At 39.6% G+C, this 19,613-nt stretch overlaps 1 protein-coding gene across 1 annotated transcript in view; it reads right to left on the reverse strand.

Moving 5' to 3' along the window:
* The window catches only part of LOC128697220 (valine--tRNA ligase), an 81,173-nt gene that overhangs the window by 12,437 nt on the left and 49,123 nt on the right, over nt 1-19,613 (reverse strand). The window contains exons 13-16 of the mRNA XM_053788783.2: nt 17,702-17,849; nt 14,172-14,325; nt 7,309-7,512; nt 98-212 (exon numbers count right to left, since the gene is read on the reverse strand). Of these exons, the coding sequence (XP_053644758.1) occupies nt 98-212; nt 7,309-7,512; nt 14,172-14,325; nt 17,702-17,849 (621 nt within the window). The remainder of the gene's footprint in view (nt 1-97; nt 213-7,308; nt 7,513-14,171; nt 14,326-17,701; nt 17,850-19,613) is intronic.

Consider the following 19,613-nt stretch of genomic DNA (forward strand, 5'->3'; position numbering starts at 1 on the left):
ACAGTAACATTACACCCCTCCTTCAGAGTGTAAACACTGTACTTCCCATCTCCAGGACTTAAGTCTGGCCTTGGAATAAGGAATTCATTTTGATTACCATGTACTCTGCTGTGTGTGATGTTATAGGTCGCCTTTATAGCACGGAATGCTGCAGCCACCAGCAGTAAATGATTCACCGACTCTTCCAGCTCCTGGTCATTCCAACACATAAACTGAAATATAACAGAATTATGGTCTGTGAACTTGATGGCTTGGCTTATTCAACATTATTCGTTTTACCAAACTAGTCAAGAGTACAGTGGTCCCTCGTTTATTGTAATTAATCCATTCCTGGAGGTGTTACTATTATCGAAATCTACGATTTTCGAATCAATTTTTCCCAAAAGAAACAATGTAAATACAATTAATCAATTCCTGACACCCAGAAGTATTAAAGCAAAAAATTTTTTTACATGAAATATAGATGTAGTACATAAACAATACAATGGTACATGATGAATGAAACATTAACAGCATAACACTTACCTTTATTGGTGATTCTTCTTAGTGTATGGAAGACTGGAGGAGGAGAGAGATTGGATTAGTTACTGTTTGGAAGGGAAATCCCCTTCCAGCAACACCTCAGGTACCAATTGCTTTTCTGGGGTTACTTCTCTTCTCTGTTTCTTAATGCCACTAGGACCAGCTTGAGAGTGACTGGAGTTCTGTCTCGCAAAATAACTGTGGAGAGAGCTCTGTTTCTGGCGTCTCTTTAACACTTCCCTAAAATGGGCCAAGACTTTGTCACTGTACATGTTGCCAACATGGCTTGCAACAGCCTTGTCAGGGTGATGTTTCTCCATAAATCTTTCCATCTTACCCCACATTTCAAAAATCTCCTTAATTTCTGAAGAAGGCACCTTCTTCCATCTCTCTTCCTCCTCCTCTGCAGCAAGATTCTGAGCTGCGATCTGTTGCTCTTCCTGCTGAAGCTCTTGCAGCTCCTCAGTGGTGAGCTCTTCATTGTGGTCTTCCACCAACTCTTCCACATCCTCCAAACTCACATCCAACCCCATGGAACTCCCCAGTGCCACAATGGATTTAACAACAGACATAGGCTCATCAGGGTCAGCCACAAACCCTTCAAAATCCCTCTTGTTGACACAATCTGGCCACAATTTTCTCCAAGCAGAGTTCAAAGTCCTGGTAGTCACTCCCTCCCAAGCCATACCTATAAGGGTTATGCAATGGAGGATGCTGAAGTGTTCTCTCCAAAAATCTCTTAATGTCAAGTGAGTGTCTAAGGTCACATTCAAGCACCTTTGAAACATTGCTTTGGTATAGAGTTTTTTAAAGTTTGCAATGACCTGCTGGTCCATGGGCAGGAGGAGAGGAGTGGTATTCGGAGGCAAGAACTTTACTGTGATGAACCCAAACTTCTCGAAAATTAGGTCATCCAAGTTTGGAGGATTAGCAGGTGCATTGTCCATTACTAGGAGGCACTTGAGATCCAATTTCTTTTCCAGGAGGTAATTCTTCACACTAGGGCCAAACACTTCATTGAACCACTCGACGAAAATTTCCCTCGTGACCCATGCCTTACTATTAGATTTCCAAAACACACACAATTTACTCTTCATAACATTGTTTTTCCTGAACACTCTGGGATTTTCAGAATGGTACACTAGTAATGGCTTCACTTTGAAATCCCCACTAGCATTAGCACAGAACATGAGTGTCAGCCTGTCTTTCATAGGCTTGTCTCATGGCAGTGCCTTTTCCTCCTGTGTAATGTAGGTCCTCTTTGGCATTTTCTTCCAAAAGAGGTCTGTTTCGTCACAATTGAACACTTGTTCAGGTTTCAGTCCTTCAGCCTCTATGTACTCTTGGAATTCATGCACATATTTTTCAGCCGCCTTGTGGTCTGAACTGGCAGCCTCACCATGCCTTACCACACTGTGTATGCCACTATGGTTCTTAAATCTCTCAAACCAACCTTTGCTGGCCTTAAATTCACTCACATCACCACTAGTTGAGGGCAATTTCTATACCAGATTGTCGTGCAACTGCCTAGCCTTTTCACAAATAATTGACATCATAATACATGTACTATCTCCTGCTAATTGTTTTTCATTTATCCACACCAACAATAACTTCTCAACCTCTTCGAGTACTGGTGATCTCATTTTTGTCAGCATAGTTACTCCCTCTGCAACAACAGTGTCCTTGATTTCCTTTTTTCTGGCCATGATGGAACATATGGTTGTATAGGGTTTGTTATACATCCTGGCCAGTTCAGCTACACTTACGCCACTTTCATATTGTTCAATGATGTTTTTCTTAAATTCAATCATATTTCTCACCTTTACCAAAGGCTTGGCACTAGGAACTTTCTTGGGAGCCATGGTAGCTTATTTAGTACTTGCAAGCACTAAAATGAATGGAATATTATGAAGTATTTCGTAGGAGCAAGCGAGGGGACCGTCGCTCACTGGTAAACAATGCCACACTGGCTGGGAAGGGAGGCCGCCCCGGCTCATAGCGTGCGTACGCGTCCCGAACGAACTACTATTCGCGAGTCAATCTACGATTAGCGAGCCTATGTTTTTACGAAAATATCACTACGATTTCCAAAAATTATGACTCTCGAGCCCTACAATTATCGAGGGACCACTGTATTTTAATTTTTGCTTTAACTAAGAAAAGCAATCTGAATGTTGAAGATATACATATTTCATTGATGCTGAATAGTACTAGCTAAATTTAAATAAAAAATGCTGTATATAATATTGTACCAACAAAATGATGAATAACAAACATGTGCAACACCCGAGTATTTTTATTTAGACTTTTTACTTGCCAGGGATTCGGCAATGAAATACAGAGACATGGGAATAGAGCTTTTTATAGTGGTGCCAGTGGAAGGAGTAGTGATGCAGCAGTTGTAGACAATGTTATACATAGACTGGGTCCAATGAAAAAGACATGGGAACACAGCCTTTTATAGTAGCACCAGTGGAAGAAGTAAAGCAATGTAGCAGTTGTAGACATCATATGTAGACCGAGTCTAATGAAATAGAAACATGGGAATGGAGCCTTTTACAGAGGCACCAGTGGAAGGGGTAGAACAATGTAGTTGTCATACATAGACTGGGTCTACTAGTTGAAGTAGGTCATGCTTACACGGTGAGCCAGAGATTTAACTGTCAAGTAGTAGCACCGTGTATTCTCTGGCAAGATTCCATGGTGTAGCTGTGTCATGCAAATATCTTTAGATTAAAGTTACATAATGCCAACAATTAATGAATAAAATGCATGTACAACACATTGGTATCTTTACTTGAGGCATTTTGTCCACCAAGGCCTTTATTAAAAGACATCTCTTAATAAAGATAACCAGATGTTGCCTACCAGGACCTTTATCAAGAAACATCTCTCAGTAAAGACACCCAGGTGTTGCACATGTGTCTTATTCATCAATAAAGACACCCAGGTGTTGTACATGTGTCTTATTCATCAATAAAGTCACCCAGGTGTTGTACATGTGTCTTATTCATCAATAAAGACACCCAGGTGTTGTACATGTGTCTTATTCATCAATGAAGTCACCCAGGTGTTGCACATGTGTCTTATTCACCAATAAAGTCACCCAGGTGTTGTACATGTGTCTTATTCATCAATAAAGACACCCAGGTGTTGCACATGTGTCTTATTCATCAATAAAGACACCCAGGTGTTGCACATGTGTCTTATTCATCAATAAAGACACCCAGGTGTTGCACATGTGTCTTATTCACCAATAAAGTCACCCAGGTGTTGTACATGTGTCTTATTCATCAATAAAGACACCCAGGTGTTGCACATGTGTCTTATTCACCAATAAAGTCACCCAGGTGTTGCACATGTGTCTTATTCATCAATAAAGACACCCAGGTGTTGCACATGTGTCTTATTCATCAATAAAGACACCCAGGTGTTGCACATGTGTCTTATTCATCAATAAAGACACCCAGGTGTTGTACATGTGTCTTATTCATCAATAAAGTCACCCAGGTGTTGTACATGTCTTATTCATCAATAAAGACACCCAGGTGTTGTACATGTGCCTTATTCATCAATAAAGTCACCCAGGTGTTGTACATGTGTCTTATTCATCAATAAAGTCACCCAGGTGTTGTACATGTGTCTTATTCATCAATAAAGACACCCAGGTGTTGCACATGTGTCTTATTCATCAATAAAGACACCCAGGTGTTGTACAGGTGTCTTATTCATCAATAAAGACACCCAGGTGTTGTACAGGTGTCTTATTCATCAATAAAGTCACCCAGGTGTTGTACATGTGTCTTATTCATCAATAAAGACACCCAGGTGTTGTACATGTGTCTTATTCATCAATAAAGACACCCAGGTGTTGTACATGTGTCTTATTCATCAATAAAGACACCCAGATGTTGTATATGTGTCTTATTCATCAATAAAGTCACCCAGGTGTTGTACATGTGTCTTATTCATCAATAAAGACACCCAGGTGTTGCACATGTGTCTTATTCATCAATAAAGACACCCAGGTGTTGCACATGTGTCTTATTCATCAATAAAGTCACCCAGGTGTTGCACATGTGTCTTATTCATCAATAAAGACACCCAGGTGTTGCACATGTGTCTTATTCATCAATAAAGACACCCAGGTGTTGTACATGTGTCTTATTCATCAATAAAGACACCCAGGTGTTGTACATGTGTCTTATTCATCAATAAAGACACCCAGGTGTTGTACATGTGTCTTATTCATCAATAAAGACACCCAGGTGTTGCACATGTGTCTTATTCATCAATAAAGACACCCAGGTGTTGCACATGTGTCTTATTCATCAATAAAGACACCCAGGTGTTGTACATGTGTCTTATTCATCAATAAAGACACCCAGGTGTTGTACATGTGTCTTATTCATCAATAAAGACACCCAGGTGTTGTACATGTGTCTTATTCATCAATAAAGACACCCAGGTGTTGCACATGTGTCTTATTCATCAATAAAGTCACCCAGGTGTTGCACATGTGTCTTATTCATCAATAAAGACACCCAGGTGTTGCACATGTGTCTTATTCATCAATAAAGACACCCAGGTGTTGCACATGTGTCTTATTCATCAATAAAGACACCCAGGTGTTGCACATGTGTCTTATTCATCAATAAAGACACCCAGGTGTTGCACATGTGTCTTATTCATCAATAAAGACACCCAGGTGTTGCACATGTGTCTTATTCATCAATAAAGACACCCAGGTGTTGCACATGTGTCTTATTCATCAATAAAGACACCCAGGTGTTGCACATGTGTCTTATTCATCAATAAAGACACCCAGGTGTTGTACATGTGTCTTATTCATCAATAAAGACACCCAGGTGTTGCACATGTGTCTTATTCATCAATAAAGTCACCCAGGTGTTGCACATGTATCTTATTCATCAATAAAGTCACCCAGGTGTTGCACATGTGTCTTATTCATCAATAAAGACACCCAGGTGTTGTACATGTGTCTTATTCATCAATAAAGTCACCCAGGTGTTGTACATGTGTCTTATTCATCAATAAAGACACCCAGGTGTTGCACATGTGTCTTATTCATCAATAAAGACACCCAGGTGTTGCACATGTGTCTTATTCATCAATAAAGACACCCAGGTGTTGCACATGTGTCTTATTCATCAATAAAGACACCCAGGTGTTGCACATGTGTCTTATTCATCAATAAAGACACCCAGGTGTTGCACATGTGTCTTATTCATCAATAAAGTCACCCAGGTGTTGCACATGTATCTTATTCATCAATAAAGTCACCCAGGTGTTGCACATGTGTCTTATTCATCAATAAAGACACCCAGGTGTTGCACATGTGTCTTATTCATCAATAAAGTCACCCAGGTGTTGTACATGTGTCTTATTCATCAATAAAGACACCCAGGTGTTGTACATGTGTCTTATTCATCAATAAAGACACCCAGGAGTTGCACATGTGTCTTATTCATCAATAAAGACACATCAGGTGTTGCACATGTGTCTTATTCATCAATAAAGACACCCAGGTGTTGCACATGTGTCTTATTCATCAATAAAGACACCCAGGTGTTGCACATGTGTCTTATTCATCAATAAAGACACCCAGGTGTTGCACATGTGTCTTATTCATCAATAAAGTCACCCAGGTGTTGCACATGTGTCTTATTCATCAATAAAGACACCCAGGTGTTGCACATGTGTCTTATTCACCAATAAAGACACCCAGGTGTTGCACATGTGTCTTATTCATCAATAAAGACACCCAGGTGTTGCACATGTGTCTTATTCATCAATAAAGACACCCAGGTGTTGCACATGTGTCTTATTCATCAATAAAGACACCCAGGTGTTGCACATGTGTCTTATTCATCAATAAAGACACCCAGGTGTTGCACATGTGTCTTATTCATCAATAAAGACACCCAGGTGTTGCACATGTGTCTTATTCATCAATTTGTCAGTATTATGTTCCTTTGATCTAAATATACTTGTCTGATACAGCAACACCATAGAATCTTGATACAGATAATAATGAGAAGCGAAAGTAAATAAAATAAAGAAGACAGGTGGTGGAAGGTATAAGTCACTGCTGAAAGAGAGAGTACAAGTAACGAGGAGGAGATTGTAGTGGTGTAGGGTACACTTAGAAATGTAATCCACCTTCGACACAGACCCCCTCTCTCCCTCTCTCACGATGTTTCAGTCCGAGTCGGACTGAAACATCGTCAAACATTTCTGTCTCCAATGTGTGGGTTATTAGCAGTGGTGGCTCGTAGCGCCAGTAATACCTATACTATCGTACCGCATCAAACTTCCATATTTAATCATTTTTTATCTCAACAAAAAAATTAAAAATTCGCTTATAAATACATTGAAAACAACATACAACAGATTTGCCCTGTAATATATTTGTCAACTGCAAATTATTTTAGCAGAAGGTTGATGAAGTCATATGTTTGACAGTGAGCATCTGGGAAGACTGCAGCTCTGCAGCTCCTATGGACGAGCCACCACTAGTTATTAGTGTATTATGTACACCACTAACTGACTGCCTTTTGCATACTCCTTACCCTCACTAGTCTCTGATCTTTAAATATTTCATCTTCAGCACATCCTGCCCTGCAGTGCTGTATGACTCTTGCATGTTTTACATTAATTTTGTTTGCAATAGTAATAATAATTAATACGGTGCTCAAGTGCACAGCGTAGGTACAATGGATTCCATATTTTATGCAGTGTTTCAATGAATTTTAACAAATTTACCTCTTCTGTCTTGGGATGATCACACTGCATGATGCTCTCACACTTTTTAGCATATCTTGGAAGTCTCTGGTAGAGTTCCTCGGTTAAAAAAGGCATGAAGGGGGAGAGGATGTGTAGTCCGACATCCACACACGTCCACAGTGTCGATAGTGCTGATGATCTGGCTTCACACGAGCCCTCATTTAAAACTGGTTTGATGCTTTCCTGGGAAGTTCAATAATTTAGCATTTTAGCACTTTTTTATTTTTTTAATGTTTCAGATTTTTTTTTTTTAACACATTGGCCGTTTCCCACCAAGGCAGGGTCACCCAAAAAGAAAGAAAAATCCAAAAAGAAAGAAAAAACATTCATCATCATTCAACACTTTCACCATCATTCATTCATAATCACTGTCTTAGCAGAGGTGCTCAGATACAACAGTTTAGATGTCCCTCCAAACAGCCAATATCCTGAACCTTTCCTTTATAGTGCAAGCATTGTACTTCCCACCTCCAGGACTCAAGTCTGGCCAACCAGTTTCCCTGAATATGTTTCACATATTTTTAAAAAATCATATGAAAATTACAATAAAATCAAAGAGATTTAACATTCTCACTGTAAAATACAGTGGACCCCCGCTTTATGATCAGCTCCCAATGAGACCAATTATGTAAGTGTATTTATGTAAGTGCATTTGTATGTGTATGTTTGGGGGTCTGAAATGGACTAATCTAACTCACAATATTCCTTATGGGAACAAATTCGGTCAGTACTGGCACCTGAACATTCTTCTGGAATGAAATAATATCGTAAGCCAGGGGTCCACTGTAATGGATTTTTAGTCAAATTATTTCAATTTTAGTGGTATTGAGAAAATAATCTGAAAAACTGTAAATTATCATCATTTTCTATTCCACATTACAAACTTATTTTCTCTCGCACACGAGAGACAGATTTCACACACTAAGACATTTGCAGCTTCAAGACTTAGCTGAATTAATCTTAATAAGAAATTACATGAGTACTATTATTTGTTAACTTTTTCAGGGTCCATCCCAATGGAAATACGTCACTGTGACTTATTTTTGGGTTATCCCAGGTTCTCTACACATTTTTTTTTTTCAACAAGTCAACCATCTCCCACCAAGGCAGGGTGACCCAAAAAGAAAGAAAATCCCCAAAAAGAAAATACTTTCATCATCATTTAACACTTTCACCACACTCACACATAATCACTGTTTTTGCAGAGGTGCTCAGAACACAACATAATCTATGTAACTGTATTTGGGTATACCTGGATAAACTTATGTAGTATCACAGCTTTGAGCTTAGAGTCTGTTATGTAGTACTATGTGATGCACTCAGTTTACTCAGATGAGTGGTAAATTTTGGCCTAGATATAAGAGAATGAGTCTGTGTGGTGAGTGTTTATCTGGAGAGTTTATCTGGAGAGAGTTCCGGGGGTCAACGCCCCCGCGGCCCGGTCTGTGACCAGGCCTCCTTAGGTCAGTGTCCCAGGATGCGACCCACACCAGTCGACTAACACCCAGGATGCGACCCACACCAGTCGACTAACACCCAGGATGCGACCCACACCAGTCGACTAACACCCAGGTACCCATTTTACTGATGGGGAACATAGACAACAGGTGGAAAGAAACACGTCCAATGTTTCTACTCTGGCTGGGAATCGAACCCGGGCCCTCGACGTGTGAAGCGAGAGCGTTAACCACCAGGCCACCAGAGCCCTCCACCAGAGCACCATATAAAAAAAATCCTTGCTCGCAGTGCCTGATGGGAAAAACAAAACTGTGACCATGCGTATGGCTTAAAAAAGTGAATTTGCGGTGTATTTTTGAATGTCTTTCATGGTTTTATTTGCTATTTCTTGGTATCATTTGATAAAATGGAAAATATATTACTAAAACAGAGATAATTTTAATTGGTTTCTGGACTAGTAGTAGCTTGAAACTGAGCTCAAAGTAGTGGAAATATTCAATTTTTGTTGATATTCGAGACGGGTAAGGCTCCCCAGTTTGTTTCATGGGTTTTTAATAGGGCTGATTCAATTATTGGGATGCTGTAAAGTGTAAACCATGAACAATCTTCCCTGGTAATATATTATTATCCAAGAAATAGAGTAAATCTATTTTTGTGTGAGTAAGAATTCAAAATGAAAAGAAAGTGAAATACAAGAGACACCTGGGTGACTAATGTTTTAGTACCAGGAATGTTTACATTTTTTTATTATTGGACTCTATTTTTAAGTAGGCATTTTTTTTTAATTTTGTGAGAAACTTGCCAAATTACTGAATTCTGATTACTTTATCTGGTAGTTGAAAGAGCTGAGTGGGTAGTTTCTTGTGCTCACTTGATGGAATAGAAGGCATACTAGCAAAATAGCTAAAAATTTGGTCAACTGGAACAATGGACTTGGCCTAAAATAGGGCTCAAGGTGGGGGAAATCACTAGTACATAAATTGCGCCAGAACCACTAACTTTGCATCAGCGTAATTCTGTAAGCTTTGCATCAAATTTCATACTTTTGGTGTTATTAACTTTGGAAAAAGATTCTCTGTCATTTCAGAAGATTTTTTTTTTTTTTTAGAGAAGGGGGAATGTTTGGACACTGGAAGCGAGTTTCATTTCGGATAACTGGACAATGAAAGGGTTAAGAGCAGCTTGTAAATTGCATCAATTATTTGCAAAACTGTTATTGGTGCTCATCTATTCTGGTCTGGCACACAACTCATCAAATGAAAACTAATCATAGAATTTAATTAAATTGTCTTCAATAGGTTTTCCCATATTCAAAGCTCATTTCTTTCTGGATATTCTTTATGAATGCCAGTATTAACCACGGTGATATCTGAAGAGTTATGACTTCTGAAAAAATCAAAATATGACCAAATTTATTATGCCAATAGAATTTTGTACTACAGTAAATCCTTCACTTACAAACACATTGGGACCTCCTGAATTGGATATAATAATATATAATAATATATAATAATATAATATATAATATATAATATATAATATATAATATATAATATATAATATATAATATAATATATAATATATAATATATAATATATAATATATAATAATATATAATAATATATAATATATAATAATATATAATAATATATAATAATGGGGAAGTGGAATAAGAATCTTTCCTCCGTAAGCCATGCGTGTTGTAAAAGTCAACTAAAATGCCGGGAACAATGGGCTAGTAACCCCTTTTCCTGTAAAGATTACTAAAAAGAATAAGAAGAAGAAAATTGTCAAAGTGGGAAGTCTGAATGTGCGTGGATGTTGTGCAGATGATAAGAAAGAGATGATTGTGGATGTTATGAATGAGAAGAAGCTGGATGTCCTGGCTTTAAGTGAAACAAAGCTGAAGGGGGTGGGAGAGTTTCAGTGGAGAGGAATAAATGGGATTAGGTCAGGGGTTTCAAATAGAGTTAGAGCTAAAGAAGGAGTAGCAATAATGTTGAAGGATAAGCTATGGCAGGAAAAGAGGGACTATAAATGTATTAATTCAAGGATTATGTGGAGTAAAATAAAGATTGGATGTGAAAAGTGAGTTATAATAAGCGTGTATGCACCTGGAGAAGAGAGAAGTGTAGAGGAGAGAGAGAGATTTTGGGAAATGTTGAGTGAATGCGTGGGGAGTTTTGAATCAAGTGTGAGAGTAATGGTGGTTGGGGATTTTAATGCTAAAGTGGGTAAAAATGTTATGGAGGGAGTAGTAGGTAAATTTGGGGTGCCAGGGGTAAATGTAAATGGGGAGCCTTTAATTGAGCTATGTGTAGAAAGAAATTTGGTAATAAGTAATACATATTTTATGAAAAAGAGGATAAATAAATATACAAGGTATGATGTAGCACGTAATGAAAGTAGTTTATTAGATTATGTATTGGTGGATAAAAGGTTGATGGGTAGGCTCCAGGATGTACATGTTTATAGAGGGGCAACTGATATATCGGATCATTATTTAGTTGTAGCTACAGTTAGAGTAAGAGGTAGATAGGAAAAGAGGAAGGTGGCAACAACAAGTAAGAGGGAGGTGAAAGTGTATAAACTAAGGGAGGAGGAAGTTCGGGTGAGATATAAGCGACTATTGGCAGAAAGGTGGGCTAGTGCAAAGATGAGTAGTGGGGGGGTTGAAGAGGGTTGGAATAGTTTTAAAAATGCAGTATTAGAATGTGGGGCAGAAGTTTGTGGTTATAGGAGGGTGGGGGCAGGAGGAAAGAGGAGTGATTGGTGGAATGATGAAGTAAAGGGTGTGATAAAAGAGAAAAAGGTAGCTTATGAGAGGTTTTTACAAAGCAGAAGTGTTATAAGAAGAGCAGAGTATATGGAGAGTAAAAGAAAGGTAAAGAGAGTGGTGAGAGAGTGCAAAAGGAGAGCAGATGATAGAGTGGGAGAGGCACTGTCAAGAAATTTTAATGAAAATAAGAAAAAATTTTGGAGTGAGTTAAACAAGTTAAGAAAGCCTAGGGAAAATATGGATTTGTCAGTTAAAAACAGAGTAGGGGAGTTAGTAGATGGGGAGATGGAGGTATTGGGTAGATGGCGAGAATATTTTGAGGAACTTTTAAATGTTAAGGAAGAAACAGAGGCAGTAATTTCATGCACTGGTCAGGGAGGTATACCATCTTTTAGGAGTGAAGAAGAGCAGAATGTAAGTGTGGGGGAGGTACGTGAGGCATTACGTAAAATGAAAGGGGGTAAAGCAGCTGGAACTGATGGGATCATGACAGAAATGTTAAAAGCAGGGGGGGATATAGTGTTGGAGTGGTTGGTACTTTTGTTTAATAAATGTATGAAAGAGGGGAAGGTACCTAGGGATTGGCAGAGAGCATGTATAGTCCCTTTATATAAAGGGAAAGGGGACAAAAGAGACTGTAAAAATTATAGAGGAATAAGCTTACTGAGTATACCAGGAAAAGTGTACGGTAGGGTTATAATTGAAAGAATTAGAGGTAAGACAGAATGTAGGATTGCGGATGAGCAAGGAGGTTTTAGAGTGGGTAGGGGATGTGTAGATCAGGTGTTTACATTGAAGCATATATGTGAACAGTATTTAGATAAAGATAGGGAAGTTTTTATTGCATTTATGGATTTAGAAAAGGCATATGATAGAGTGGATAGAGGAGCAATGTGGCAGATGTTGCAAGTATATGGAATAGGTGGTAAGTTATTAAATGCTGTAAAGAGTTTTTATGAGGATAGTGAGGCTCAGGTTAGGGTGTGTAGAAGAGAGGGAGACTACTTCCCGGTAAAAGTAGGTCTTAGACAGGGATGTGTAATGTCACCATGGTTGTTTAATATATTTATAGATGGGGTTGTAAAGGAAGTAAATGCTAGGGTGTTTGGGAGAGGGGTGGGATTAAATTATGGGGAATCAAATTCAAAATGGGAATTGACACAGTTACTTTTTGCTGATGATACTGTGCTTATGGGAGATTCTAAAGAAAAATTGCAAAGGTTAGTGGATGAGTTTGGGAATGTGTGTAAAGGTAGAAAGTTGAAAGTGAACATAGAAAAGAGTAAGGTGATGAGGGTGTCAAATGATTTAGATAAAGAAAAATTGGATATCAAATTGGGGAGGAGGAGTATGGAAGAAGTGAATGTTTTCAGATACTTGGGAGTTGACGTGTCGGCGGATGGATTTATGAAGGATGAGGTTAATCATAGAATTGATGAGGGAAAAAAGGTGAGTGGTGCGTTGAGGTATATGTGGAGTCAAAAAACGTTATCTATGGAGGCAAAGAAGGGAATGTATGAAAGTATAGTAGTACCAACACTCTTATATGGGTGTGAAGCTTGGGTGGTAAATGCAGCAGCGAGGAGACGGTTGGAGGCAGCGGAGATGTCCTGTTTAAGGGCAATGTGTGGTGTAAATATTATGCAGAAAATTCGGAGTGTGGAAATTAGGAGAAGGTGTGGAGTTAATAAAAGTATTAGTCAGAGGGCAGAAGAGGGGTTGTTGAGGTGGTTTGGTCATTTAGAGAGAATGGATCACAGTAGAATGACATGGAAAGCATATAAATCTATAGGGGAAGGAAGGCGGGGTAGGGGTCGTCCTCGAAAGGGTTGGAGAGAGGGGGTAAAGGAGGTTTTGTGGGTAAGGGGCTTGGACTTCCAGCAAGCGTGCGTGAGCGTGTTAGATAGGAGTGAATGGAGACGAATGGTACTTGGGACCTGACGATCTGTTGGAGTGTGAGCAGGGTAATATTTAGTGAAGGGATTCAGGGAAACCGGTTATTTTCATATAGTCGGACTTGAGTCCTGGAAATGGGAAGTACAATGCCTGCACTTTAAAGGAGGGGTTTGGGATATTGGCAGTTTGGAGGGATATGTTGTGTATCTTTATATGTTTATGCTTCTAGACTGTTGTATTCTGAGCACCTCTGCAAAAACAGTGATAATGTGCGAGTGTGGTGAAAGTGTTGAATGATGATGAAAGTATTTTCTTTTTGGGGATTTTCTTTCTTTTTTGGGTCACCCTGCCTCGGTGGGAGACGGCCGACTTGTTGAAAAAAAAAAAAAAAAAAAAAAAAAAATATTATGATATTGAAGGAGGGGTGTTAATGTTGCAGTTTAAAAACTGTAGTGTAAAGCACCCTTCTGGCAAGACAGTGATGGAGTGAATGATGGTGAAAGTTTTCCTTTTTCGGGCCACCCTGCCTTGGTGGGAATCGGCCAGTGTGTTAATAATAATAAATACACAATACAGAAGGTTTTCAATGTGTCTGACACTTAGGGACAGTATTCACTAATTCCAGATTCACTTGACCGCTGGGCACATAACCCTTGCGAGTTTAGGTGTTCAAAAATACAAAATTTGACTTGGACATATACCCGCTTACCAGATAAGTGTCACACAAATGATTCTGCCAGAAGGTAACAAAGCCCAACGTGATGTGATGAAGGTCATAGGTGACAAAATTTTGATTGGCATTGTGCACTAATTGTGCCAAATGACTCATAATCCACTTGTCCATCGTACTAAGATCAGCACTCCTGAAAATAAATTTCAAAATACGGTACCATTTATGAATTATTTCAGTAAAAAACACAAATATTAGTATGTATCTATCAATATACAGCATATTCCATGGGGAAGTGAAACAGAATTCTTCCTCCATAAGCCAGGCAACTAAAATGCCAGGAGCAAAGGGCTAGTAACCCCTTCTCTTGTATACATTACTAGACTTAAAAAGAGAAACTTTTGTTTTTCTTTTTGGGACACCCTGCTTTGGTGGGATATGGCCAGTTTGTTGAAAGAAAGAAAGAAAGATATCTTCTTTCTTTCAACACACCGGCCATATCCCACCGAGGCGGGGTGGCCCAAAAGGAAAAACGAAAGTTTCTCCTTTTACATTTAGTAATATATACAGGAGAAGGGGTTACTAGCCCCTTGCTCCCGGCATTTTACAACTTACAACACGCATGGCTTACGGAGGAAGAATTCTGTTCCACTTCCCCATGGAGGTAAGAGGAAATAAACAAGAACAAGAACTAGAAAGAAAATAGAAGAAAACCCAAAGGGGTGTGTATATATATGCTTGTACATGTATGTGTAGTGTGACCTAAGTGTAAGTAGAAGTAGCAAGACGTACCTGAAATCTTGCATGTGTATGAGACAGAAAAAAAAAAGACACCAGCAATCCTACCATCGTGTAAAACAATTACAGGCTTCAGTTTTACACTCACTTGGCAGGACGGTAGTACCTCCCTGGGTGGTTGCTGTCTACCAACCTACTACCTAGAAAGAAAGATATGTCCAATGCAAAAGAAATCTATACTCGAGATTTTGGTGCATACATTTCACTCACGTTTCCGCCATAGGAAAAGTGTGATGACTTAGTGTACTAGAGCTCGTTTTGCTCCATTGTTCCCCACCATGCCACGCTTCAGTGCTCTGCCACAGCTCGGTGAGGAAGGAGGCTTGCTACGTTGTTCCTCAGTACCCCTTTCTCACTCGACCACTAACTTTGCCATGCTATATCTCCACTCTAAGTGGTCAGAATGGGTTAAACTAAACTTTCAATTGCAGAGAAGACCCACGCACTCACCCTATTAGAGCAAGGCATGTCTGTGATATGCATAGCCGCAGACCTGAAGGTTATGAGGATGGCAATTTACAACCTCAAGAAAGTAGCTGCCTCACTCCCACCTGGCACTGTATCACCCAAAAAGACTTCTCTTTGCACAGACAAGATCCTGAAGAAGGAAGTGTTATCAGATCCTGCCATAACACCTGCAGACCTCAAGAAAGAGCCAGGTGGGAGTGAGGCAGCTGCTTTCTTGAGGTTGTAAACTGCCATCCTCGTTACCTTCAGGTCTGCGGCTATGTGTATCACAGACATGTCTTGCTCTAATATGGTGAGTGCATGGGTCTTCTCTGCAATTGAAAGTTTAGTTTGACCCATTCTGACCACTTGGAGCAGAGATAGTGTGGCAAAGTTCGTGAAAAAGGGGCACTGAGGAACAACGTAGCAGGCCTCCTTCTTCACCAAGCTCTAGCAGAGCACTGAAGTGTGGCATGGTGGGGAACATTTTTCCTATGGTGGAAATGCGAGCGAAATGTATGCACCAAAAGCTCGTGTATAGATTTTTTGCACTGGACGTGTATACATTACTAAATTTAAAAAGAAAAAATTTTGTTTTTCTTTTTAGGTCACCCTGCCTCAGTTGGATATGGCCTGGTCAGTGGAAAAAAAATACAGCATATTATAATATATAATTTTATCAAATAAAAAATGCATTTCTTGCCAGAGTCTGATCACCCATTATGAATGGAGTTTTTTTTTTTTTTCAACAAGTCGGCCGTCTCCCACCGAGGCAGGGTGACCCAAGAAAGAAAATCCCCAAAAGGAAAATGCTTTCATCATCATTCAACACTTTCACCACACTCACACATTATCACTGTTTTTGCAGAGGTGCTCAGAATACAACAGTTTAGAAGCATATACATATAAAGATACACATCATATACCTCCAAACTGCCAATATCCCAAACCCCTCCTTTAAAGTGCAGGCATTGTACTTCCCATTTCCAGGACTCAAGTCCGTTATATCACTAAAACACTTCCACTGACTTCTATATACCCATATAAGAATTGTCTTGTGGGTTTTCATGCCATTTCACCTCTTTCCACCTCTCTGATAAGCACTAAAATGCCAACAGAGGAAGATATTTTACACCAAGGAAAATCTTTCTCAGATGACTCTCAGTAAACTACAATGGAAGATCTATTACGACAAGGTAAGTCTTTCCCAGATGACTCTCAGTAAACTGCATTCGAACCTTCCAATTGTAGAATTTCCCGTTATGCAAAATTTTTAGTCTTTCTGAAGAAACGCTCAGAAAAGTCTTTCAGTTATCACTGAGCTAGTGAGCCTAACACAATGTGCAGTTATTGCTCACAGACGTACTCAATGTGCAGGATGACCTACCACACATCTTGTGACATAAAGAACAAAAAGATACAATAACGTGACTGGAACAATACACACATAATCCGCACATAATAGAGACGAGCTTATGATGACGTTTTGGGATGACTTGGATCATTTGTGTATCCTGTAACATATCTGTGACCTAGCCCTGCTGTCTCACCTGAGGCCAGAGATCTTTCTTGACAGCCTGATCAACCAGGCTGTTGCTGCTAGAAACCTGCAGGCTTTAACAGCCACTACCATCTTGATCAGGCAGGACAAGAGACTGAGAAAAATGAGACACGGCTGTAAAGGTATCCATCAAGCACCGAGCAAGTGAGAGATGTTGACACTAGTATTGCTGGTTGCAAACTGATGCTTCAGTTGGCAAGAGCCCAATGGAGGGATCTTGCTATGGTGGAAAAAAATGAGAAATAGAGGCGGAAGGAGGTGAAACCAAACTGAAACGTGAGTGTTAGTGCTTACTGGGTGGTGTAGACATGAATGAAACTGAAATGAAACATGACTGATAGTATTTACTGGGTGGTGTTGACATGAATAAAACTGAACTGAGAAGTGAACGATAGTGTCTGGGTGGTGGAGACATGACTGGAGGTATGATGGCATGATGCTTGTGCTGTTTCTGTAAAGGTTGTGTTATGGTCGCTTGATGACTGTGATGACTGTACTGATTGTGAAAAGGTCACATGATGACTGTGAGATAATTGTACCGTAATGTGAAAGGTCACACAATGATTGTGCAATGATGGCAGTTTTTGTTAAATGGTTACACAATGATTGTGATGGTAGTAGCGTCCGTCTAAAGTCAGATGATTGTGTTCCGAGGTAGTCAACAGAAGATATAAATTATTTTTTAAAACATAAACATAAGCAAAATCCATACGCTATTTAAAACTATCCTTAATACAAATAAATTATAATTTATACAACAAACCTTTGCGTTATGTTCACGCGTGAAGCACATTCAATGCCATTTGGCACTTTCTCCATCGAGGCTAACAGGAAGCGGACAGTCTGCCAGATTTTGTTGCCCAGAAACTTGTTTTGTTCTATACTATTAACATCAACACTTAGAAGTTTATCTGTAACAAAATACTGAAATAAGGGTATGCAAATATATTTCCACTTTCAGTTTATAATGTGGGTACTTATGTACAAATAACCTGCACATAGATGATTGAGATTTATAATCATATTTTGGTTCAACTTGGACAATTAACTATAGTCACTAGTTCAGAGGGTCATTTGAATTGTAATGTCAGTGCACTTCTGACAAGACAGCCATTAAATGAATAATGGTGAATGCATTTCCTCATTTTTCAACTCTTCTTACCTCGGTGTATTTAAAAAGCAATCACAGAAACAAACAGCGTAAGGAGACTGAGACACGACATAATGTGGGACACGACATAATGTGAGACACGACATAATGACAACACAGTATTCATTAGCTTAACTAAAATCAAAGAAACAATTCCAAAACTTATGCTGCACATTGTCTTATCCTCAACCATGACACAAATCATGACACAGGGAAAAAACCTCAGGGAAGAAGCAAGGTTCAAACCCATGGCAAGCCAGTCCTAAAACTAGCAGGACAGGACTCTGATCACTGGCTTGCTATTCTTAGGACAACTTTGGTATGGTTTCAAGCCCTGACCATTCCCTAAGTTGATCCTGTTATACCAGTGTAAAAGAAAAGCCTGTTAAATGTTTTGCACTCTGGCAGGATTGCTAGTCCTCTTCTTTGTCTAGTTGAGTAATTGAAATTTCTCATCGTTGAACTTCATATTGTTTTCTGCAGCCCACTGAAAGATTTGGTTGATGTTCGCCTGGAGCCTTGCAGTGTCTGCAATGGAAGACACTGTCATGCAGATTCGGGTGTCATCTGCAAAGGAAGACACGGTGCTGTGGCTGACATCCTTGTCTATGTCAGATATGAGGATGAGAAACAAGATGGGAGCGAGTACTGTGCCTTGTGGAACAGAGCTCCAAGGCAGCTATGGTGAAAAGCTCTGTTCCACAAGGCACAGTACTCGCTCCCATCTTGTTCCTCATCCTCATATCCGACATAGACAAGGATGTCAGCCACAGCACCGTGTCTTCCTTTGCAGATGACACCCGAATCTGCATGACAGTATCTTCCATTGCAGACACTGCAAAGCTCCAAGCAGACACTGCAGACACTGCAAAGCTCCAGGCAGACATTGCAGACACTGCAAGGCTCCAGGCAGAAATCAACCAAATCTTTCAATGGGCTGCAGAAAACAATATGAAGTTCAACGATGAGAAATTTCAATTACTCAGATATGGTAAACACAAGGAAATTAAATCTTCATCAGAGTACAAAACAAATTCTGGCCACAAAATAGAGCAAAACACCAACGTCAAAGACCTGGGAGTGATCATGTCGGAGGATCTCACCTTCAAGGACCATAACATTGTATCAATTGCAGCTGCTAGAAAAATGACAGGATGGATAATGAGAACCTTCAAAACTAGGGAGGCCAAGCCCATGATGACACTCTTCAGGTCACTTGTTCTATCTAGGCTGGAATATTACTGCACTCTAACAGCACCTTTCAAGGCAGGTGAAATTGCTGACCTAGAAAATGTACAGAGAACCTTCACAGCGCGCATAACGGAGATAAAACACCTCAATTACTGGGAGCGCTTGAGGTTCCTGAACCTGTATTCCCTGGAACGCAGGAGGGAGAGATACATGATTATATACACCTGGAAAATCCTTTTGGGACTAGTACCAAACTTGCACATGAAAATCACTCACAATGAAAGCAAAAGACTTGGCAGACGATGCAACATCCCCCCAATGAAAAGCAGGGGTG

The sequence above is a fragment of the Cherax quadricarinatus genome, chromosome 89, assembly GCF_038502225.1.
Source record: "Cherax quadricarinatus isolate ZL_2023a chromosome 89, ASM3850222v1, whole genome shotgun sequence".
NCBI classification, from domain to species: domain Eukaryota; kingdom Metazoa; phylum Arthropoda; class Malacostraca; order Decapoda; family Parastacidae; genus Cherax; species Cherax quadricarinatus.